Source organism: Mesoplodon bidens (genome assembly GCF_964165515.1).
Source record: "Mesoplodon bidens genome assembly, chromosome: 4".
Taxonomy (NCBI): Eukaryota; Metazoa; Chordata; class Mammalia; order Artiodactyla; family Ziphiidae; genus Mesoplodon; species Mesoplodon bidens.
In genome coordinates this window covers 126,228,645-126,253,838 of record NC_138160.1, presented here as the reverse complement: position 1 = coordinate 126,253,838, position 25,194 = coordinate 126,228,645, and the positions used below count along the sequence as shown (strand labels likewise).

The window sequence follows — 25,194 nt, the reverse complement described above, 5'->3', positions numbered from 1 at the left end:
TCCGGAGATCCAGATTCGGGAGGTCATAGGAGAGCTCAGTCAGGTGTATTATGGAAAAGTTGCCCTGGTGATTGGAATGTGCTCGGAGACCATTGTTCGAGCGAGTTTCATCCTGTGCATTGTCCCAGGACTTTTGGACCAGATAGGAAGGAGAGTGTCTTGTAAGATGGAAGATGCTTTAGTTGGACACCTCAACCCTTGTGTGACTTCATGAGGCAGTTCAGAGTCAAAAGTCACCAGAGTTTGGAAGAAATTGTATTTAATCTAAGCTTTGATACATGGAACAGGAAGAATGAAAAGTGGAGGTACTTTGCTGGAAGTATCAGCCTCTGTCTGACCTTTGGTCCAGTTCTGTTGAGCTAGAGGCAGTGACCATTTTACTTCTCGTGGCTGCTGATAGCATATGCATCTTCCTTCCTCCTCCTCTTTAAAAAAGGTACGTGAATAAAAAAAAAAAAACCCAACAAAAGAAGAGTTCTTCTTTTCCAGGGTGAAGGGATCCCTTCCTTTTTAAGCATCTCATAGTTTCCAGGTGAGACAAAGCCTCGTTCAGCTCACTCCCTCCTTCATCTCCTGTGTCACCAGCGTGAGGTTCCTAGGAACTGGCCTCAGTGCTTGAGCGTGAATGCCTGCAAAACTGCAGATCTGCTGCTGAGGATTTGTGCCAGTTCCGATTAGCCCAGCCTCCTGCTTCCAGAAAGCTGGCCGGGTCTGAGGAAGTTAGCCATCAGCTATGAGGGGTAGAGAGCTCTGCCACATCCACAGCCTAGGTAAATAGAATTTGACCAAAAGGCTAAGTCAGATAATGCTGTTTAGAGGCATGATTTAGTCTGGTGAAATTCTGAATCTGCTTATTATAGCCGAACATTTAAAGCATGAGAAAGCCCGAGGGGCTTATTAAAATACAGAATCCTAGAATTTATCTCATATATTCTGATTTGGTAGACCTGGGTAAAGCTAGACATCTGCACTTTTACAAAAGCAACTCAGCAGATTCTGATGCGGGTGGTGGCTGGAGCAGACTTTGAGAAACAGAGCAGGAAACTGTAAGCTCCGTGAAGTTAATTCAAGTACTTAACCTGGAGCCTCTCCCAGAGCAGGTACTCAATACATTTTGTTGAATGAATGGGTTTCAAAATGCATGAATGAATAAACAAATGAGTTAAGCCAGTGTCCTTTCAGAGTTGTCTGCATCTGAAAGAAATGAAGAATAAGTGAGCTGGTGCGACTTTGGATGTGTAATGGAGAAAAAACTTGATACTTTGACAGACTGTTGTCCTTTTAATAAAAAAAGCCACCCTTAAAGGCTCTTTTCTTCTTTTATTTAAGACTACCCTGTTTTGCAATTCCAGATATAGAATTAACAAATTTGTTCAACATCCCCATTTGATTCTTTTTTTCCCCTTGAACACATCTTTAGATTAGAATATACCAGCCTAACTTTTTCAAACCTTGGTTGAGCTCATATAAAAACCCTTCTCTATTCTTTTCTCATTCTAGGAGCAAACCCGGATGTTGGAAATGGGGATAACCGGCCCAGAAGGCCATGTACTGAGCAGACCAGAGGAGGTAATTTTCAGGAGGATGTGGTAGGGGGGAGGGGTGGAGGGAGAGAAGCAGTAGCAATGGAGGCTCTTTTTTTTTAGCCTCATCTTCAGGGAGACTCGTCATCGCAGCAGCCTGGTTTATGGCCTGCTGCCCATTTCACATTGTAGTGTTTGCGTTCAGCTCCCCCTCTGTTGGCACACACACATAAGGTGTGTGAACAAACATCTCTGAAAGGTGGTGGGACTCTGTGAATACCAGACAGAAACTGGAACATTTCTTCCAAAGACCACATCTGACTGACCCAACTCAAGGCCCCTGAGGAGATTAGAAAGGAGTGGAAAGGAGGGAGTGTCTACTTCTGGCCCCTAATCTCTCTAAAGACAATACAAGTCGGAGGGGCGTTGCACAGTTACTCAGTAGGACTGGTAAATATCTAAATCCTTTCTTAATCATGTGAATCTCAGACGTTTCCACTATTCCTTTATTCCATATTATGAGTCCTGCACAATACCAGCCATGTCGACAGGGGGCCGAATGGGTTTGCCGTAGACATTATATCTATTGATTTGTGTATGGTGATGAGGACATCCAGGTATGTTTTTCCCACGTGTAAGATGAATGCTGATTAGCATCAGTGCTTAGGAGCTAAAGAGCCAGCGAATGGTAACTAGTGGCTGATTCCACGTCTCTGGGCTGTCAGCAACTTCAGCTGCTGGCACAGGCCCAGAGCTGGGAATGGGCTGCCCATATGGCCGAGAGCACATTGGCTTTGGGAGATCAGCCTGGGTCTGGCACCTGCAGCAAATTCCAGGCCCTCCATGTCAACAAAGCAAATCCTTTCCTGTTGTATCATCCCAAGCTCCAACAGGTAGAAGAAGGAGCCAGAACCAGAAATCACAGTATTCCTGTTGGCCATCTCTGTTAGGATCTTTTTAAAAAAGAAAACGTAGCACACATAGAGAAAACTGTTCCTATCATAAAGGAATGGATTTTCCCAAACTGAACACACTTGTGTAACTAGCACCCAGTTGGAGAAACAGAGCATTATTAGCACCCTAGAAGCTCCATTGTGTTTAAGGATATTTTTGTTGCCAGTTGAAATAATTTATAATTGTGTGATCAAGGTTACAGTCACAGCCCTCTGGAAAAGTCGGTCTCCTTAATACCAGGTCCCTTCTTTGGAGTATTTGCCTATACCCAGTACTATGCTCATTGCATTTAATGGAGATAACGGTTATCCTTGCCCCAGTCTGGGTATTATCATTACATAAAGAAGCAGGAGCTCAGAGAGATTAAGCCATTAAGCTGGCCATCACGTTTGAAGGACTGGAAAATTGTTTACCCTGTGTGAGTAGGCCAGGCTGATCAGCACTGTTTGTGAAACTTCTCCAATGCTGTTCACTGTGGAGAAGTCCTGGCAAGATCGATTTCTGCAGCAGCAGCCAGGGGATTTCTGAGCAGAGTCTATTTTTGTTCCTTGGTTTGTTTTTCCAAACCCCCCCGCCCCCCCACTCTCCTCCATGTTCCCATCTCCTTTTTAGTAAAAAGCCTCTCAGCTGCAGATCTCGACAACACTGGAAGCCCTTTTGGGTGAAGTTGGAGGGTGATGTAACCTTCCAAAGATAGTCATATTGTCAAGGTGCTGAAAACCCTGCGGTGCTTGGAGAGGGGGGATGAGATCAAAGGGGCTGGGACTGCAGTCGTGGAGGAGCTGGAGTGGTCAGCACAGGCACGAAGAAGGAGGGCACAGGAGGGGCAACCCCTCTTCAGTTCAAAGCGCATCTACATAGCATCTGGAGTAATGCTGTCCAGAGAGCTGAAGCCGAGGCTCGGAGACAGCCACTCTGACGTCTGGGTGCTTCAGGAACGTGGCCAGATTCACCTGTGCTTGGGGCTCCAGGATCTTGATCTCACCACGTGGAACAAAGTGCAGCTTGGGGGATGCTAGCTGGACCAGCCAAGTTCTTAGAGTCTTCCTCCTAAGTCACACCCACCAAGGGCAGTGACTGGTTTGTGCTATACAAACATTAGGCATGTATCTGCAAGCTATTTTTGATATTTTTTAAAGTGTTGGGTTGCATGGCTAACCAGAGGGTCATATCCATCCGAAAAGGAGCTGTTGCTGATTGAAAGGAAAAACGCCAGCGTGTCTGCGTTGGGCTGAATTGGACTAATTCGGGCTTTGGGTAGTAACGCAGGCTCTCCCACTGGTCAGAAGCCGTCATCAGCAATGCAACCAATAGCCAGCCTTCAAGGAACACTTGCCTTGTTCCAGGATTGAGCTAATTGCCTTACAAGGATGAACTCTGTTAATTCTGTGAACAGCCCTGTGTGTCAGGTCCTATTATTATCCCCGCTTTATGGACCAGGAAACTGAGTCTTTGGGAAGTTGTGTAACATCCCTGAGATCACCTGGCTTCTAAGTGGTAGAACCAGAACACAGGTCCAGCTCATGAGAGAGGCTGAGTTCTAAGATCCTGCTTTGTTAATAAAATAAGGGAAGATTTATTATTTCTTACTCATTAAATTCAACTGGGTTGGTTAGTGTATTTGAAAACATGAATTCTACATTAGGGTGGGCTGGAGGAAATCAGTGATAAAAGAAATCTTTGTGTTGAGAAGCCTGGGAATTATTAGTGTAAGAAATGCCTGTGGGAACGAACCCATCGCTGACCACCCGTTGCTGCAGGAAAGGACTTAATGCCTAGTTGCCTTCACTGGTTATTTATACATACTGGTGTTGGGATTGTGTTTTGCCAGAGATTCTGCCCTGGGCAGATAGGGGAGCAAAGACTTCCATCACCTGTGGCCTTTGTGATAATCACAGGGAGAGGAGAGAATAGGCCAAGGGAAAACTCTAGCTACGCTGATGCAGCGCCCACTCTGGCCAGACACTGCTCTCACCCCACCATCCCCTGCTACACCCTCCCTATCTCCACTTCTTTTTTTAATTTTTAATTTTTATTGGCGTATAGTTGCTTTCATTACAGAGTATCGAGTAGAGTTCCCTGTGCTGTGCAGTAGGTCCTTATTAGTTATCTATTTTATATATAATAGTGTATATATGTCAATCCCAGTCTCTCAATTTACCCTCCCCTTTCCCCCACCCCTGGTAACCATAAATTTGTTTTCTATGTCTGTGACTCTATTTCTGTTTTTAAAATAAGTTCATTTGTACCATTTTATTAGATTCCACACTTAAGTGATATCATATGATGTTTTCTTTCTCTGACTTACTTTACTTATGATAATTTCTAGGTCCATGATAATCTCTAGGTCCGTCCTTGTTGGTACAAATGGCATTATTTCGTTCTTTTTTATGGCTGAGTAATATTCCAGAGTGTGTGTGTGTGTGTGTGTGTGTGTGTGTGTGTGTGCGTACCACATCTTCGTTTTCCATTCATCCATCGATGGACATTTAGGTTGGTTCCGTGTCCTGGCTGTTGTGAATAGTGCTGCAGTGAACATTGGGGTGCATGTATCTTTTTGAATTATGGTTTTCTCTGGATATATGCCCAGGAGTGGAATTGCTGGATCATATGGTAACTCTATTTTTAGTTTTTTAAGGAACCTCCATACTGTTCTCCATAGTGGCTATATCAATTTACATTCCCACCAACAGTAAGAAGGGTTCCCTTTTCTCCACACCCTCTCCAGCATTTATTGTTTGTAGGTTTTCTGATGATGGCCGTTCTCACCAGTGTGAGGTGATACCTCATTGTAGTTTTGATTTGCATTTCTCTGATAATTACTGATGTTGAGCATCTTTTCATGTGTCTGTTAGCCATCTCTGTGTCTTCTTTGGAGAATATCTATTTAGATCTTCTGCTCATTTTTGATTGGGTTGTTTGTTTTTTTGACATAGAGCTGCATGAGCTGTTTGTATATTTTGGAGATCCCTTGTCAGTCACTTCATTTGCAAGTATTTTCTCCCTTTCTGTGGGTTGTCATTTCGATTTGTTTATGGTTTCCTTTGCTGTGCAGAAGCTTTTAAGTTTAATTAGGTCCCATTTTTATATATTTTTTAAAATTTTCATTACTCTAGGAGGTGGATCAAAAAAGATATTGCTACGATTAATGTCAAAGTGTGTTCTGCCTATGTTTTCCTCTAAAAGTTTTGTAGTGTCCAGCCTTACATTTAGGTCTTTAATCCATTTTGAGTTTATTTTTGTGTATGGTGTTAGGGAGTGTTCTAATTTCATTCTTTTACATGGAGCTGTCCTGTTTTCCCAGCACCACTTATTGACGAGACTGTCTTTTCTCCATTGTATATCCTTGTCTCCTTTGTTGTAGATTAGTTGACCATAGGCCTGTGGGTTTATCTCTGGGCTGATCTCCACTTTTGAGAAGCCCAGTAAAGCAACACAGCTGGGAAGCTGTAGTTCTGAGGTTTGGGTCCAGGGTGTCTAACTGCAGATCTCCTAGGCTTTTAACCTCTGTCCAGCACTGCATTCTCAGTTTGTAGAGACAGGGGAGTGGCACTCTGAGAGGTTCATGCTCCCCTTGACTCCCGGGGACTTTTTTTTTGCAGCTGGAAGCTGAGGCTGTGTTCCGTGCCATCACCATCGCCAGCCAAACCAACTGTCCTCTCTACGTCACGAAGGTCATGAGCAAGAGCGCAGCTGACCTCATCTCGCAAGCCAGGAAAAAAGGTGATTTGTGTTTCGAAGATCTCAGAGCCCCTAACAAGCCATGTGGCTCCTTTCCCTTGGCTGTCCTGTATAAATGGTGCCTATTTTGCTCATTGCCTTGCTCTCAGGGAAGCCCCTCATCCTTGTTAGCCCATTGGATCCTTTCTGCATCCTGTGTGGATGGCAGGATCCCAGGATGTCTTCTACTTGGCAGATGAGTAAATTGAGGCTCAGGAAGGGTAAGTGGTCTGCCCGAGATGACACAGCTTGAATCAGTTCTTTGGAGAATTAGTGCATCTCTTTTCCTCCCTGTGATCTTTCACTGTCAGTTCATGTTATCTGAACTTTATAAATGGACATATTAATGAAGGTTATATTTGGTGCAGCAGTCAAAGACCCTACTCAAATGGACTTAAACAAGTAAATTATTGGTTGAGGGTGTTTCAGGCATGGCTGGATCAAGGGGTTTAAACACTGATATTAGGGCTCTATCACTGTTATTCCTTTCTGGACTCTGCTTTCCTCTCTTTTCAGTATGAACAATGACAAGAATAAATACTAAGAGCTGCTCTTGTCCTCCACACTTGGTGGGGGCATGGTGAACATCTTTTCCAATAGCTCAAGCGAAAGTCCCCAGGAATACTGCCATTGCCTTGGCTTAGGTCGTGGGCTCATCTCTGAACCAATATCTGCTCTGGAGATGGTATAATTGATTAGCCAGGGTTGAGGGCAGAGTACAGGGAGGAGGTCTCACCCCCTGAGCCACTCAGGGTAGCACAGGTTATTTCAGAGAAGGCGTTGAATGGGTCTCCAAAGGACATCCAGCGGTGTGGCCTTCATGACCCAGCTCTGTCCCCATGGCCTTCTGACTGCTGCTGCTTTTCTCCATGGCTGTTAACTCGGCTTCCTTTGCTCACCTCGTGCTAAGCTCAAGTTTACCCTCATTTCAAAACTTGCTTTCCTGCTTTCCCTTCTTGTCCTCAGTGACACACTAATGGGCTCCCTTGTGAACAGAGTGTGGTTGAGACACGGGAGCCGTAGGGCTCTGTGTTTGGTTGGGAGGGAGGATTTCCTAGGCCTGGCTGTATGATTGTGACTGCCATGTGCCCATGGGACCAAGCTGAATGATTCATCTACCAAACCCAGAACTGGTCTGTAAAACTCCACGTGTGAGTGATGGGGGCGGCTAAAAATAGTCCCAGCTGCCTGATGGCCAAGCGTTTGGCTGCCTGGCCTTCTGGCAAACGGGACCCTTTTCTTACGGGAGGGGAATCTCCCTCATTGCCCCGCCAGCCCTTCTAGCTGGCAGATTCTGGGGCACCACCTGCCTTACCCTGCTCACGGGAAGCCTGCTGTTTTCTCGCTCGGCTTTTAAGTGTCTCCATGTGATATGGCGCGGCTGCTTCACTGGGTATGAGTCATCAGGACAGAACCAGGAAAGAAGCCCAATGCTGCTTACCCATCCTTGGAGAAGGGAAAAAGGAAAAGAAAAGTGCACGGGGACACCTCCATTCCTCTCCCCATGGCAACCTACTATCCGCACCCTGTCATGCCTCCTGCTGATGGCCACATCCTGCTTGGGACCCATTCTCGGATGACCTGGGGGCTTCAAAGACAGTGTGTTTCAATTATATGCTAGGTCTTATTTTAAATTCCATGTAGAAAAATTCCTTACCCTTAGCCTTCTGGCTTCTGACTCTCTGTCAAGGAGAACTAGTACAGCTGTGTCTCCAGGGTGGAAGGGAGGCATTATTTTAGTGATGAAAAACCGGCTGCTGAGATGGAAGCCAATAAACATCTCATGAACCGTCATTCTCGGGGAAGGAGTCAAGAGCATTCAGAGCAGGAAGACCGTGTATGGCAGGGTTCACTCTTCCCTCTGGACCAGGGGACTATTTAAGCCCCCAGGGTGTTTAATCCCCAAGTGCTCTTCAGCATCTCTGCACGGCTGCTCAGAATCAACATTAGGAATTTCAATTTAATGAGGACCAACTGTATGCCCTGCGTTGAGGGAAATACTTTAAATGTATTATGATGTAGAATTCACAAAGCACCAGGAGAAACTGGCCTTTATTATCACCATTTTTCAGATGAGGAAATTGAAACACATCTTGTCCAGAATCTCCCAGCTTGGAGGGCTAGTCTCCAAATCCAATTGTGTCAATAATATAATTACAATCTCTACTTAATTCTAGTCTTCCGTCTAAAGATTGTCCAAAGGGAGAGGTCTTCCACTTTTAAGGTTGTATTTCTCTTAATAGTACTTGAATGCTTGCCTTGACTTTCATTTCTTCATTTCTTTGTGGTCCCATATGCTTTAGTTTGGTAAATATTTTTGGAGAGTCCTTGAAATACTCTTTAGTCCTGTGTGGATCCTTTTCACTGCCGCCCCAAAGAACAAGGCTGTCCTATATGAATCATTGCCATTGCTTCCTTCTTTTGCCCATGGCAGACATCACAAATCAATCATGAGCCTTTTCTAGTGAGACCAGAAGCATATTTAGAATTCTTCCCAACACAGAAATCCAGGCAACTAAAACCAATTCATTGGAGTTGAAGCAAGGCAAAACCTGTAATCCTAGCCATAGACACTTCTTAAACTTCCACCTTGTGGGGAACTTGAATGTGGAAGATGGAGGACCAAACTTAAAGAAGCCAAGGGCTGCGCAGGAATCGTTAGCCCAAGATTCTGGCACAAAGAAACTTGGTACCAACCCACCGTCTATGAGATAGCATTTGCCTTCTGTATCACTATCCCTTCTTCTTTCAGAAGCTCAGTTTAGATCAGTGTATGTCCCAGTATCCTTCCTCCCCTCTCCTTAGTTTGGGCATTCCGGCCTCTCATTCTAGACACAGGGTCCGGGAAGCTAACCTCAGCTTTGCTGTGTCCCTGGTTGTTGGGTGTCCTTGAGCAAATCACTCATTGCCTTAGGTTAAGGAGTAACAAACATGATGCAAATAAGAGGTGTCATCCTCAGGAACCGGTTTTACTTTGTGGAAGCAAAGTATGTCTTTGCGACAGCAGGATGTAGCGGTTCCCAGTGATGTGGGCACGTATGGGGCTTTGGGCTTCTACAGTGGGGAAGAGTAAGAGGTGTAAAAGAAATCACATTTGCTTAGTGTCTCTTATGTGCCAGACACTTTGTGTATGCCAAACCTTTCATTTTCACAAGGCTGAGAAGTAGACATCGTCTTATTTCATCAACTCCAGGACCTATTTATTCCACATTTTAACATTTCTGAAGTGAGGATGAATCTTACAATTTATATATATATATATATATATATATATATATATTTGCCTCAAATGTTAATTTGCTTCAGAATTTGAGAATTGATGCTGCATCTTGCAACCAGTGGCTTCTACAGAATACAGAATTGTTCCCATTTAGAAGATAGAAAAGCAGAGGCTTAGAAAAGTGGGGGAACACAGACTTGAACCCAGGCCTGCCTGACTCCAGAGCCACAGCCTTGAGTAGGCTTAGGGGCTATGATTATCTAAGCCCGGCCCAGGGCAGCACATACGTTATATCACCCATTACCTCTGTCCTACCTGTTGCAGGAAACGTGGTCTTTGGTGAGCCCATCACCGCCAGCCTAGGCACGGATGGGACCCATTACTGGAGCAAGAACTGGGCCAAGGCGGCTGCGTTTGTGACATCCCCACCTCTGAGTCCTGACCCAACCACCCCTGACTACATCAACTCCTTGCTGGCCAGGTTGGTGCAGAATGACAAGCAGTGGGCATTGTGTGGAGGCATCTTGGGAACGATGGGATGAGGACTGGAGCCGCCCATCCATCAGCTAGACTAGAGTCTGCAGTGAGGAAAAAACATCGAGAATTCCCCTACAGTGTTGAGCACAGATAACAGGCTCTTCCCCAGTGTATTTTAAAAGATACTACAGTGATCATATTAGTAATGGTAACAGCAGTTAATACATATTGTATGTCAAGCACTAGGGTGAGATTACACGTGTGATCTCATTGTTCCCATAAAAACACTGTGAGTGAGGAACTATCATCACCATTTCACAGACTGAGCAACTGAGGGTCCAGGAGACAAAATCATTTGCCCAGTTTTGATGACCACCTAACCAAAATTACAGGGAGACTCGTTTGCTGCTGCCCTCTGTGGATAAGTCCCATCACTCATTTGGGTCCTTTTTGTTACACAGAGGTGATCCAATCCCACCCCCTCATTTTCCAGATAGGGTAACTGAGCCCTAGGGAGGGGAAGAAATTCACCCAAGTTCGCCTAGTTGGCAAGAGGGAGAAGGATTCCAAACTCAAGTCACGGCACTCCACGCGCCTACACTAGACCCTCATTTCTGGGCCCCTGTGGTGCATCTAGCCTCCCCGTTCACATGGAGCTTTTCTCCTTTGCCAGTGGGGACCTGCAGCTCTCCGGCAGTGCCCACTGCACCTTCAGCACTGCCCAGAAGGCCATCGGGAAGGACAACTTCACAGCCATTCCCGAGGGCACCAGTGGTGTGGAGGAGCGGATGTCTGTCATCTGGGACAAGGCCGTGGTAAGGACCAAGGTCATAGGAGGGCATCCAGGGCCAGATCAGAGCCTCCTGCTACTGCTCCTCTTTGCCCTGTCATGGGGGTGCTGGGGGTACAGATGAGGCCTCATACCTGCCCAGGTGTCTCTGGAGCCAGGTGGCTCAGGCGGTTTGGGAATGTCCCTTCTAGAGTGATGAATCCTGGGGCCTGAGGTTCTGAGGAGTCCTCCTCTAGATTGTTAAGGGCTAGGAACCAGAAACACAGATCATTTATCTGATGGTATGAATGATCTGTGCTTAAAATAATAGTGAATTGGGGCTTCCCTGGTGGCGCAGTGGTTGAGAGTCCGCCTGCCAATACAGGGGACACGGGTTCGTGCCCCAGTCTGGGAGGATCCCACGTGCCGCAGAGCGGCTGGGCCCATGAGCCATGGCCGCTGAGCCTGCGCGTCCAGAGCCTGTGCTCCGCAACGGGAGAGGCCACAGCAGTGAGAGGCCCACGTACCACACACACACACACACACAAATAGTGAATTAAAAATTCTTTTTGTTTGGAGGGTTTTATTATCTCTTTTGAGAGGGTTGGTTATAACCCTCTGAAATGATGAGCAAGGGGTCTGTGACTAAGACTCAAGTCATTTGCTCACCAAGGAGTGGTGTGTGGTCATCCAGGCTGTACAGGTGATTGTCTGTCAGAGTCTCTGGCAAAGTGGTCTGGTTTTATTTTCCTTGTTTAACATCACAGAAGCTGAAAAAAAAAAAAAAGTCATGCAAATGAAGTCACTCCCTAAGATTTGAGTAAAATTAATAAATAACTCATTATTAAGTTGATCACTTCCCTCTGATTTATTTTTAAAACCCTAAAGACACTCATTTCAGAGCCAAATAGAATACATATCTACACAGTATAATCCAAGCTTCCCTTTTCTTGGCTCCCAGGAAGTGCAAAACTAGATTTTAAACTAAATTCTTCCTTCCTTACCCAAGTTGTTTTGTGAAGGGGGAAAGTATAAATATTTTTGTCTCTTCTCTTATAAACTTAGATTTTTTTGTCTTTTTTTTTACATTGTTATCTATTTATGAATGTGTGTATATACTTATCTTGGCACTATCTGGAAGAGTTAAAAAAGAATATATATTTTAAAATTACCAACATGATGCATGCTCAATAAAGAACATTTGGAAACTACAGAAAAGTACACACATGAAAGAAAACAAAACTCACTTATAATCCCACAACCCAGGGATAACCATTGTTATCATTTGGGTGAGGTTCTTCCATATTTATCCTGTGCCCATGCAAATACAAACATATTATCTGAGATATGGGCTCATAATTACATTTGTTTTTACTGTGAACTGTCTATAATCCTTTTTGGAGTTAGAAGGGATAAATAAGTAAGTAAATGTATGTACAATGTCCAGAAAAAAATGCATACTTCCAGAACAGTCACTTCCATCTTCTTTATCTTTCTTTTTTTTTTTTTTCTTTTTTTTGAGAAGGATAAGTGTTAGCTCTTCTCTGAATGTTTGATAGAATTCAACTGTGAAACCCTCTGGTCCTGGACTTTTGTTTGTTGGAAGATTTTTGATCACAGTTTGAATTTCATTACTTGTGATTGGTCTGTTCATATTTTCTATTTCTTCCTGGTTCAGTCTTGGAAGGTTATACCTTTCTAAGAATTTGTCCATTTCTTCCAGGTTGCCCAATTTATTGGCATAGAGTTGCTTGTACTAGTCTCTTAGGATGCTTTGTATTTCTGCAGTGTCTCTTGTAACTTCTCCTTTTTCATTTCTAATTTTATTGATTTGAATCCTCTCCCTCTTTTTTTTGATGAGTCTGGCTAAAGGTTTATCAATTTTGTTTATCTTCTCAAAGAACTAGCTTTTAGTTTTACTGATCTTTGCTATTGTTTTCCTTGTTTCTATTTCATTTATTTCTGCTCTGATCTTTATGATTTCTTTCCTTCTACTAACTTTGGGGTTTGTTTGTTCTTCTTTCTCTAGTTCCTTTAGGTGTAAGGTTAGGTTGTTTATTTGAGATTTTTCTTGTTTCTTGAGGTAGGATTGTATTGCTATAAACTTCTCTCTTAGAGCTGCTTTTGCTGCATCCCATAGGTTTTGGATCGTCGTGTTTTCGATGTCATTTGTCTGTAGATATTTTTTGATTTCCTCTTTGATTTCTTCAGTGATCTCTCGGTTATTTAGGAAGGTATTGTTTAGCCTCCATGTGTTTGTGTTTTTTACGTTTTTTCCCCTGAAGTTGATTTCTAATCTCATAGTGTTGTGGTCGGAAAAGATGCTTGACATAATTTCAATTTTCTTAAATTTACCGAGGCTTGATTTGTGACCCAAGATGTGATCTATTGTGGAGAATGTTCCCTGTGAACTTGATAAGAAAGTGTAATCTGCTGTTTTCAGATGGAATGTCCTATAAATATCAATTAAATCTATCTGGTCTGTTGTGTCATTTAAAGCTTGTGTTTCCTTATTAAGTTTTCTGTCTGGATGATCTGTCCATTGGTTTAAGTGAGGTGTTAAAATCCCCCACTATTATTGTGTTACTGTCAATTTCCTCTTTTATAGCTGTTAGCATTTGCCTTATGTATTGAGGTGATCCTATGTTGGGTGCATACATATTTATAATTGTTATGTGTTCTTCTTGGATTGATCCCTTGATCATTATGTAGTGTCCTTCCTTGTCTCTTGTAACATTCTTTATTTTATTTTATTTTTTATTTATTTATTTATTTATTTATTTATTTATTTATTTATTTATTTAACATTATTTATTTTAAAGTCTATTTTATCTGATATGAGTATTGGTACTCCAGCTTTCTTTTCTTTCTTTTTTTTTTTTTTTTTTTTTTTGCGGTATGTGGGCCTCTCACTGTTGTGGCCTCTCCCATTGCGGAGCACAGGCTCCGGACGTGCAGGCTCAGCGGCCATGGCTCACGGGCCTAGCCGCTCCACGGCATGTGGGATCTTCCCAGACCGGGGCACGAACCCGTGTCCCCTGCATCGGCAGGCGGACTCTCAACCACTGCGCCACCAGGGAAGCCCCCAGCTTTCTTTTGATTTCCATTTGCATGGAAAATCTTTTTCTATCCCCTCACTTTCAGTCTAAATGTGTCCCTAGGTCTGAAGTGGGTCTCTTGTAGACAGCATATATATGGGTCTTGCTTTTGTATCCATTCAGCAAGCCTGTGTCTTTTGGATGGAGCATTTAATCCATTCACATTTAAGGTAATTATCAATATGTATGTTCCTATTGCCATTTTCTTAATCGTTTTGGGTTTGTTTTTGTAGGTCCTTTTCTTCTCTTGTGTTTCCCACTTAGAGAAGTTCCTTTAGCATTTGTTGTAGAGCTGGTTTGGTGGTGCTGAATTCTCTTAGCTTTTGCTTGTCTGTAAAGCTTTTGATTTCTCCGTGGAATCTGAATGAGATAGTTGACAGAATAATCTTGGTTGTAGGTTTTCCCCTTTCATCACTTTAAATATATTGTGCTTCTGGCTTGTAGAGTTTCTGCTGAGAAATCAGCTCTTAACCTTATGGGAGTTCCCTTGTATGTTCCCTTGTATTTGTCGTTTTCCCCTTGTTACTTTTAATAATTTTTCTTTGTCTTTAATTTTTGTCAATTTGATTACTATGTGGTGTGGCATGTTTCTCCTTGGGTTTTTCCTGCCTGGGACTCTCTGTGCTTCCTGGACTTGGGTGGCTCTTTCCTTTCCCATGTTAGGGAAGTTTTCAACCATAATCTCTTCAAATATTTTCTCAGGTCCTTTCTCTCTCTCTTCTCCTTCTGGGACCCCTATAATGTGAATGTTTGTGCATTTAATGTTGTCCCAGAGGTCTCTCAGGCTGTCTTCATTTCTTTTCATTCTTTTTTCTTTCTTCTGTTCCACGGCAGTGAATTCCGCCATTCTGTCTTCCAGGTCACTTCTCCGTTCTTCTGCCTCAGTTATTCTGCTATTGATTCCTTCTAGTGTATTTTTCACTTCAGTTACTCTATTGTTTATCTCTGTTTGTTTGTTCTTTAATTCTTCCGGATTTTTGTTAAACATTTCTTGCATCTTCTCCATCTTTGCCTCCATCCTTTTTCCGAGGTCCTGGATCATCTTCACTATCATTATTCTGAATTCTGTTTCTGGAAGGTTGCCTATCTCCACTTCATTTAGTTGTTTTTCTGGGGTTTTATCTTGTTCCTTCCTCTGGTCCATAGTCCTCTGCCTTTTTGTTTTGTCTGTCTTTCTGTGAATGTGGTTTTTGTTCCACAAGCTGCAGGATTGTAGTTCTTCTTTGTCACTTCCATCTTAAGCCATGCATTTAACCATTTTTCCTGGGCGATGGTGACAGCCCCACTGATTCTGTAGCTTGCTGGGTGGACTTCTGTGCTCACCACCTCAGAGGTCCCTCTTTGTATATGTGGGCCTTTGTGGTCCCGCTGCTCTGAGCTGAGAAGCCCTAGATGGACCATTTTGTGTGTGTACGTTTCAACAGGCCACGGGGAAGATGGATGAAAACCAGTTTGTGGCCGTGACAAGCACAAATGCTGCCAAGATCTTCAACCTGTATCCCCGCAAGGGAAGAATATCTGTGGGCTCTGACAGCGACCTGGTGATCTGGGATCCAGATGCTGTCAAGATCGTCTCTGCCAAGAACCACCAGTCGGTAAGACCTGAGCAGGTGGGAGCGGAGCAGAGTGGGGAATGTGGGCTGGGAACGTGGTTGTGAGAGACGTGTGTTTGTGGTGAACCAGGATAGTCAGGCAGGGATGTGTTGCAATAACATACCATCCCCAATTCCCAGGGACTTAAAACCTCAACAGTTTCTTTGTCACTCCTGCTTTCCAAAATGGGTCGGCAGAGGAGAGGGGCTCTGCCCATCACAGTCACTCAGGGTTGGGGGCTGGTAGAGGCACCAACTCTACACGTGCTATGATTGCTGAGGTCGGGGACCAGGACATGGCTCTGAAAGCTTTTCCGAGATACCACTTCCTCTCACCCTGCACTGGCCAGAGCCAGGCCGGAGGCCATACTTTACTCCAGGAGGTCAGGAAGTACAAGGATCCCTTGTGCCTAGAAGGAGAAAGAATGGGAAAAAAATTGGTGAACAGCTCTGATGACTTCCTCATGAGGAGTTCCATGTGAAAGATGATAGTTAAAGCCCAGTACCTAACAGAAAGGGTTTTAAAAATATAGTGCTTGTTAGTAAAAAGAGTATTTTTCAAGCACTTAAGTTTCAGGCACTGTGCTTTTAATTTGTTGAATCTTTGTAACAGTCTTCTTCAGGTAGGCACTATTATTAAGGAAGTGGAGATGCAGAGATGAAATAATTTATGCAGCAAGTAAATGGTGAAGCTAGGATTCAAACCCAGATAACTTGACTCCAAACTGATATCCTTAACCACTTTTCAATAATGCCTTGCACTTACTGAATAAATGAAGGAGGTAGGGAAGAAGCCCATTTTGGGTGGTAGTGGCCTTTGCTTCAACATTGTGTCATATTACATTGTTTAATTTCGAGCTAGTGGGGATTTAAGGGTCATGTAACCCATCTACCCAGTACAAGATGGCAAATACACCGTCTCTGGTAGTTATCCACCTTCTCTTCGAGCACTGCCAGTGACAAAAATTTTCTTCCACATGAGGACCTTACTTAAGATTGGATGCTTCTCTTTGCTAGGAAGCCCACTCTTAGCCAGCATCTGTCTCCTGAGGCCTCCACCCACCAAAAGCTTGCAGATGCTTTGTAAGCTGTTCCTGGCTTACCTGGTGCATCAGTTCCTAGTGATGCTGAAGGCAGGATCCCAAGCACAGGAGAACCGCGTTCCTCTTTCTGTCCTTACTGCACCCATAACCAAGGCTTTGTCCCTCGCCCCTGTCTCTAGGCTGCAGAGTACAACATCTTTGAAGGGATGGAGCTGCGCGGGGCTCCTCTGGTGGTCATCTGCCAGGGCAAGATCATGCTGGAAGATGGCAACCTGCACGTGACCCAGGGGGCTGGCCGCTTCATTCCCTGCAGCCCCTTCTCGGACTATGTCTACAAGCGCATTAAAGCCCGGAGGAAGGTGAGAAGCAGGCAAAGCCCAGAGGTGGGGGGGGGTGGGCCCTGTGTCCCATTCAGCACAGGGACAGGAACCATGAGATGGGGAGGGGTCTGTGTGCTCTAGATCCTCCCAAAGAAATTCACAGCACCGATCTCTTCCCAAAGGACCATTGCACAGATTTAATGGACTATAAAAGGGGGTTTCAAAAACTTTCTTGGCTAAAGAAAGCTTTTTTGCAAACGATTTCCCCCCATTTTTAGAGTGCTTTTCCTTAAAGTAATTAAACATTTTAATAATTCAAAATAAAGTTTGTATCTATTTTTTGTTAATAATTTACTCTTCAAGGCTTACAAAGAGAACCAGCAGTCCACACCCACCCCTCCTTGTCCCATCCCACATCTGTCTGATGCTGCTCCATTGGGGCAAATGTTTATAACTCTTTTAGCAAGTATATAAAATCTTATTTATGTCCCTGATTTCACAGATAAATAGGTAGATGCATACACAGCCATACGGGTACATGTTTGTGTGCATGTCTGCCTACCTCCCTACACGTTACAGACAGAGTAGCTCTAGCTGATGCAGGTGTGAGGCCCAGAACTCTGTCTTTCCAGCTCCCTCTCCTATCCTCACACTCATCTCCAGGTCGCCTTCCTGTAGGGAAACCTTAGGGCTCCTCAAAACAGGGTTTGACCAGCTCTGGGATTGTGGGATTTGAGCCGTGGTACTGACCTCGTCTGTTAGGATAAAGTCATCTTTGCACATGGGATGGGGGAGATGGTGGGGAGAGGAGGAGGAAGGGGGCTCCCTTTGTAAGTCACTGGGGGCCAGGCCAGAGGAAACAGAACCATGCCACCTCTGTGCCTGGACCCACCACAGGGGTTTCCAACTTCCTTGCAGAGTACATTGCCTGGGAAACAGGCTCCGAAGGGGAGATTTTCACGCGGGAGGTTTGCTGGGTGTTGCTTTCAGGATCACCCCTTGTGGCAAAATGAAGGAAGCAGAATAGGGCAGAGGGAGAAGTCAGGCTAGGACGCAGCTGTAACCAAGGCCTCAGCTGGACCTCAGGTGGGCTGGTCCTTGAAAGGGGTCTGGGCCTTATATTCACTCCCTCCACACCAGCACCCCCCGGCCCCCGCAACCTACAAACCTGTATGGGATGTGGGCTGCCCTGGAGCAGAGGGTGGGGCTTTGGGCCTAGCAGTTCTCTTCATCTGAGGGCAGTTCTTGGGTGGGACTCCAGCGAGCCCCTCCTGTTGCCAACACCGCACCAGCAGGGAGAATGAGTCTTCAGTCGTGGTGACACTGGGGCGGGGGCTTGGGGACAGGAAATGGGTGCCCACTGCAGTACCTCTTAGAGAGAATCACAGAAACTCAATATGTGAGTGTCCCGCCCGACTCCCAGACCCCAGTAAGTGGTCGTCGAGCCTCTGGGTGGATATTTGCAACACAGGGGGCCTCCCCATCTCATGAGGCAGCTGCCCACCCCTGCCTGTGAGAACCAACTCCTTTTCTTTGTCTGTTTTTGTTTTCAAATGTAATGTTTTATTGGAAGGGGAACAGATAATCCAATCAGTTATAAAATCAAAAATAGAGGATTCTAGAATTATGATGGAGACATAAACATAAATTGAAATAAATTATTCAGAATTCTGAGAAGCCTTTTTTGTGCAGATAGCCCCAGCATGATCTTGGTTGTCCAATTACTGAGCTCATATTTGGGAAGTTCCTTGTAGTTTCAGATGTAGGGTTACCGAGGCAGTTGTTGAGTAGAAGCCAGAGAGAATCCATATCCTCCAGAGCCCAGTGGGTGGAAGCAGCCATATCTGTGGCCTCTGTAGGAGAACGAACTTCGTTCTTCTGGGCTCAAGTCTACCTCCCTGCAGCCGACCAAGCTCAGTTCTGCTCCAGGCACCTGCACAGAATGAGTTAAACCCATCTGAGCACCTGTGTGTCCCCAAAGTCATCTGTCCTTTGGTCTAAATATCCCTGCAGCTTTCCGCTATTCATTCATGACAGTGCTCTAAATCCCTTCCCCATTCTTCTCTCTTTATGAGTGGTATTTTAAAGGTAGCTAGTATGGAGTAAAATTCCACACTCCAGTTTTGGCCTAATAGAGAAGAGAATGAAACTCAAACGTCCTAGGTGTCAGCTTTGTATTTCCATGAACGTGACTTAGCCTCTGGACCCCAAGAGATGTTAATGAAATACAGTTATTGGTCAAGGTTTGGGGGGAGTACAGATATAGTCATCATCTCACCTGAATCATTAACAACTGCAAATTTGGTGAGCTTTGCCTCTGCGCCTGCACCTGAGTCACTGACAGAGGCGAGGGAAGCCTCTGTGGCCGGCTTCCTTGGAGTCTTACAACGAGCTGTCCTGTGATGTCAGCTGTCGGCGTGTCGTCATTGCCTCACTTCTGGGCAATGATAAGAAACAGGCAGAGGTTGTGCGCCGGCCATTCTGCTGCCTTGGGTGGTCTTGCAGTGTTTGCATAATAGACTGTGAGCACCTTTGCGGGAGGCGCCCCGTTTCATGTGACCGTGAGCTCTGGTTCCACCACCACGCCTGGCCTCTGCTGATGTTGCTGGCGGGTTCCACGGTCCCAGGGCAAGAGCTGTGGGACCACAGCCAGAGGCCAGGGGGTCAGACCCACTGAATGAGGACAGTCATTCCAAGGCTGCCGCTTTTGATCTGTGCTGAGGAGCGTGAGGATGGAGCTCCCATGCGGTCCTTGCCAGCACTTAGGACCTTATCTCAAACTGCTACCCTTCCCACCCGCTCTGGGTGGTTCTTCTGTTTGATGACGTTGCCACTGTCAGTTTCCTCTGCTGAGAACACTGCCATCCACACCTCCCCCAGCCTCCTCCCTCCCTCCCTCCACCCTGGCCCCACCAACAAGCTCCTTTGGTCCTTAAGATAGAAGCGCATCTATTTAGAGAGGCCTTCACCCGCCACCTCCATGGTCACTCTATCACAACACCCCACATTATTTATTTTATACTGCTTCTTCTTTCCTTAAAATAACCTTTTAATTTTTTTCCAGTTTTATCGAGATATAATTGACTTGTGAAGCACAAACATAAGTTTGAGGTGTACAGCATAATGGTTTGACTTGCACACACCATGGAATGAGGACCACAGTAAGTTTAGTGGACACCATCATCTCATAGAGACACAAAATTAAAGAAATAGAAAAAAGATTTTTTTCCTTGTGATGAAAACTCTTAGGATTTGATTTCTAGCGTACAGCAGTGTTAACTATCTTTATCATGTTGTACATTGCATCCCTAGTGAAAATAACATGATTAGTACTTTCTGGCTCTCACTACATGCACTTAATTCACTGCCACCTCTGTGCTGCCCACTTAACTGTTGAGCGAATAAACTTTGCTGCCCGCTTTCTCTGCTGCAGATGGCGGACCTGCACGCAGTGCCCAGGGGCATGTATGACGGGCCAGTATTCGACCTGACCACCACACCCAAGGGGGGCACCCCCGCCGGCTCCACCCGGGGCTCTCCCACGCGACCCAACCCGCCTGTGAGGAACCTCCATCAGTCCGGATTTAGCCTGTCAGGTGAGTCGGAGAAGCTGATGGTGAAGGTAGTGAAACGGGGAGGACAGAAGTGGGAGGGGAAGCTCAGCGCTGCGAGGTTAGCGGTGATGCCAGGACCTCACCCAGATTGCCTTCTAGGGAGCCCGTCACTGGGCCGCAAGCTGGGAGGTTTGCTGAATCAAAGAGAAGTCCTGGTGGGAAAGGAAGCCAGGGCTCAGCCAGGTTAAAGATCAGGTTTAAGTGATGGCCAATTCTGCTTAGAGATCACACCTGGTGGGGCCGGGGGCGGGGCGGGGCCAGGATGGTTTCCTTATGAATTGAGCGTGATTTTCTGCATTAGAGAGCCCTGCAGTATGCTTTGTTTTCCTTTTGTTTGCCCAGATAGCTCAGATTATTTTTATGCTCAAATTGCAGTAGCTTCTTCTAATCTAGGATTTTAATTCTACTCTCCCCTTCCTTGTCATGATAATAATGCTGGCAATTACTGAATATTTACCATGGCTTAGCTGTGTCATGAATCTTTAAGAACTATGATATTCATAGAAAATATTCAATTGCTCAATAACCAGTAGTCTTAAAATGGGGAAAAATAAGTGTAGATTTGCATCACTGTGTTGAAAATTGTAAAATGAGGGAAATGAGATGACAAAAAAGGAAAGAGACGTGTAAAGGGACAGTATCTGTGGGGAAGAAAGAGGAGGAAGAAGTGGGAGAAACAGGAAGATACGGAGGAAAAGACATGACGGGGCCATAGGGGAGGAAGACAAAGGAAAAGTGCTAAAAGTTAAGGTGACGTTGTCAGGGATCACATATGCTAGTTGCCAGAAAATTTTCAGTGTTTTTGCCATTTTTCATTGCTCCCTGGCCACCGTCACCGGTAAACATTTTTTGGCTCCTTTCTGAAAGGACGAGTGCATATCATATCAGTGTTTCCTTTTATCTGTGGCCCCAGGCCAGACTATCACCACTGCAAGCTGTGAGACACTGGGCAGGTTGCCTAGCCTCTCACAGCCTCAGTCACCTCCTCTGTAAAATGACCTAATAACAGTACCTGCCTCAAGGGGAGCGGTGAGGACTGGATGAAATGATCTGACGAGTATTTCAAACGTTGCTTGTCAAAACGAATGTGAGCGGCTATTTTTCATATCATTCCCGTTGTTCTTTTTATTATCATTGTTACAATGCCGAGGGTCCGATGAAATCCAGTAAGACCCTGGCTTTTCCTGGCAAAGGCTTGTTTTCAGGATGGTGGGTAGGAAAAGCCTGGAATAGCTGTGACAGACTGGAATGGAAGTTTCTTGGGAGATGAGGAAGGCATTTAATATCTTACACTCTTCAAATTAATCCATTTTCTCTCTTGTCCACACCCCCGTCTCTCTCCCTTTTTAACCCCTGGGAATTTATTGCCACCTGCAGGCACCCAAGTGGATGAGGGGGTCCGCTCGGCCAGCAAGCGCATCGTGGCGCCCCCTGGAGGCCGTTCTAACATCACATCCCTGAGTTAAGCGACCCCTCCCCCAAAGACGGGCAGAAGCAAGAAGCGATTCTTTTGAAGCCAAAATGGTGCACCAATATTTAAGAAGGAAAGTGAATCCAAACAGTTCGATCTAAAGAATCAATAAGCCTCAAGCCTTATGTTTCTCCAATGTTAACGCTCGCTTGCCTAGCTTTACGATTATTGCTTTGTTTTCTGTTTATGCATAGCCTTGATTTGTTGGACGCCCCTACCCCCCATTTACATGCATGCAATCAGGCCACTAAGGTAAAAGCATCCGCTATATAGTGTTGAGAGCGTGTGTAGTGCTGCATCTTACGACAAGGGGACAGACAAAGCTGGGACGTCAGGAAAATGAACAAAAGGGACGCCAGTTATTTGGGGTGAGTGGGTGGTGGGAGCCCAGAGCAAGGCAGAGGGCTCAGAGGGACTGGGGTAGGGTGTGTACGGGGGAGGCGGGTGGGTGAGCATAAGGGGTCTTGTGTATTGTGTTGATGAAGTAACATTGATTTCCACGGAAGATGGCCACTCGGGGCAGCTGTCACGCCATCACGGTCCCCTGGGGTCTGCGGAGAAGGCAGGCAGTCTTCGGGTTCTGGACTTTGTCACATCCCCTCCTAGTAGATTTTATCCCTTGGAACATTAAAACACCAAAACACCAAAACCCAACCATTGCTTCCACCTGCTTGGTCGGGCCAGTGTTTGGTCGGGCCTTTTTCTCACTGTTGCTTTCAAATTCTTCTCTTTCCTGGGCTGGGAAGGAAGAGGGGAGAGAGGAAAGGACCTTTCTCTTGCTCTTGCCCTCCCTGCCTCTTTGGTGCTCTTAAAAGGCAGCAGCTGGGAGCACAGCACAGGCCCTGGGGGGAGGGCAGCCACGCTTAAATAGCGCCTCCCTCTAAACACGTGTTGGAGCTCACCTCTCGCGGCTCTTTGCAAACCGAGGCAAGCAGCGGGCTTCTCGAGTTAGGACTGGAGCTGAGATGGGCTTCTCTTGCCAAGGGTGAGTGATTTTCTTGATCTCCTAAGATCCAGGCACATCCATGATTGAATATGATTTTTTTTGTCATTATTGTTAAACTTTTGTTTGCTTAGATGTTCCCTAGCTTTTATTACTGATAGGGAGTCTCAGCTCCTATGGGAGGCCAGCAGAAATGTGGGAAGGCCAGTCTGGAACAGAAGGCGCACGCTCTGTGGCCGTGGTTCTCTTTGTCAATTCTGAACCATCTCTTTCCCCTTCCGTTAGCATATCCCTTAGGGGAACTTTTTGTTTTAGTACCAGAATCTCCCAGTGAGTGGAAGTGACATGACACGTAAAGGAAATTAGCATAAAGCATTAGCATCCACCTTGTCTGTCAGACATGAATGTCCAATTCCCTATCATGCCACTTCTGAAAATTCAGTTTTGGAGCAAGTTCTGTGAGCCCAATGAGAATCTGTAGAACCAAGAGGCCCATATACAGGAGAAATAGATTCAACCTGGGATCAGACTTCAGTGCTCAGGGGATCCAGCTGGCAGATCCCGCAACTCTGTGTACTAAGTACTTTCAAGAAAAGAGCCGGCCTCGAGCACCTTTCAGGTGCATAGGAGAAGCCATTATCTCTGCAAGTTTTAATAAGACCAGAGAAAAGGGGACACGTGGCTAAAAAGGAATCTGGAAATAGCCAAGGAAGAGGATTTCCCTAGCACGCTACTTTCTGTTCTAATCGTGAAAAAGATGATTTCCCTTCATAAAAGGAGTCTTGCTGTTTTTAAGGCTTTTTCATGGTGCCTTTATTTTAAGGGAAACGTAAGCGAAGGGGAGGACGTAGCTCTTGATTTATAACTCAAAGATTTGGGGGCCTGTGGTACAACAGAACTCAGAATGACAGTTTTGCAAGCAGAGGAGCTAGTCAGATCTGAAGCATCTGTATAGATGCCTCATTGGCTGGGCTGGGCTTTAGGAGACGTTGCAGTACCAGCTATAACCACCAGATGGAGGAAAAGACACGTATATGACTCTCTAGTCCGAGCATCCACTTGTGTGCCCTCTGCTGCTCTTACCCGGCCTGAGTCCAACTCATCCTCCCCATGACCTCTCTGTGCTTTGAAAAATAAATCTTTCATGGCCAAGTTGGCTGCACTTGGGACTTCTGAATGAAACACTCAAGCAGAACTTTATATTCTACACAAGTTTCCTGTGCCGTAGGAACAACCCCTATATGCCTTCACGATGGGCAACAGTATCTGAGGAAGTCTCCCTGTTTTCACGTACTATTAGTAACTTTCCAAGAATAGAAAGTTCTGAGAATTCCAAGAAAACTCCCACCATATTCTTGACTTTGATTTCTGATGCCTTGTTACTTAAGTTAAAATTTATATTCAAATGTGCCCTGTTCTATGAGACCCATTAAAGAGCCCTGTCCTAAGGGTTTAGGAAGAGAACATGGCGGTGAGTCACAGCCCTCTCAGAATTCCCTGGCATCTCATCCGCGTGTGGGAGGCCATGCCGGGTCTTCCGTCTCCCCCAAGCTTTCTTTTGCTGTCTCATCTCTTGGCCTGGCCCCTCTCTAAGTGGGGGATGGCAGTCACCTGGGCTTCTTTCTGGGACGGCCACCATCTTGGGTAGTTGAGAAGGTATTAGTAGAACTGTTAAATCAGCTGCCCCACTAGAGATATTTCCTCTAAGTTTTCTAAAGATGGCAGTGTTGTAATTATCCCGAGAATGGGTTTCTTCAAAGTCCAGTCATCCTATGGCCTTTTTCTTCATGACAACACGCAGAGAGTCATGCTCTTCTCCACAGGCCTCAATCCCAAGCCTGCACTTGGGCTCCCCCTGAGAAATCTTCCCAGCAGCTTCCTGCCACAGCTTCTCAGGCCTTCTCCCCTGGAAAACTCCAGCTCGAGTCCCAGTGTACACATGGGCTGTCCTGAGCAGCCAGCATCCCTTTTAAGTTCCCTCTTTGGAAATGGTGTGTGGGTGTTCAGTTGTGTCTGGTGACTATGGACAGACAGTAAATCTCCCTGTGATCTGTGGTAGCTGTGAGGCAGCTCTGGAACGCGAAGAGCTGTTTGCTTTGAACCGTGAAGAAGACTGTGTTTTGAGTTTAGCTGAGATTAAGAAAAAAAAAGTTCATCAAGTGACTGTTAATGTAAACCTGGTTATTAAAATAACTATAAAATCACAGCTGTCATTGTGTAGCCTTCTTCTGTGTGTCATGCCGGTCGACCTAAAGTGTGACAACTGCACCATAGAACTGACAGGGTTCGTAAGAGGGCACATCTGATGTAAACCCTGAGAAAATTTGGGAGTTTTCTCTCTTTTCAGTTGAGCTTGAGGTTTTGTTTTGGCCACAGAGGTAGATGACCATTATTAAAACTTTGGGGAATAACTAATTTTTTTTAATGTTCATCAAATTTAGCATTAATGT

The 25,194-nt window shown here is 45.3% G+C and overlaps 1 protein-coding gene across 2 annotated transcripts in view; it reads left to right on the top strand.

Moving 5' to 3' along the window:
• Positions 1 to 24,950, top strand: part of DPYSL3 (dihydropyrimidinase like 3) — a 114,925-nt gene extending 89,975 nt beyond the window's left edge. For both annotated transcript variants that reach the window (XM_081233590.1, XM_081233591.1), the window contains exons 7-14: positions 1,501 to 1,569; positions 6,080 to 6,200; positions 9,742 to 9,898; positions 10,568 to 10,709; positions 15,186 to 15,356; positions 16,576 to 16,755; positions 20,150 to 20,312; positions 21,708 to 24,950. In XM_081233590.1, coding sequence (XP_081089716.1) covers positions 1,501 to 1,569; positions 6,080 to 6,200; positions 9,742 to 9,898; positions 10,568 to 10,709; positions 15,186 to 15,356; positions 16,576 to 16,755; positions 20,150 to 20,312; positions 21,708 to 21,796 — 1,092 coding nt within the window. In that variant the 3' untranslated portion in view covers positions 21,797 to 24,950. The remainder of the gene's footprint in view (positions 1 to 1,500; positions 1,570 to 6,079; positions 6,201 to 9,741; positions 9,899 to 10,567; positions 10,710 to 15,185; positions 15,357 to 16,575; positions 16,756 to 20,149; positions 20,313 to 21,707) is intronic.
• Positions 24,951 to 25,194: the final 244 nt, after the last annotated feature.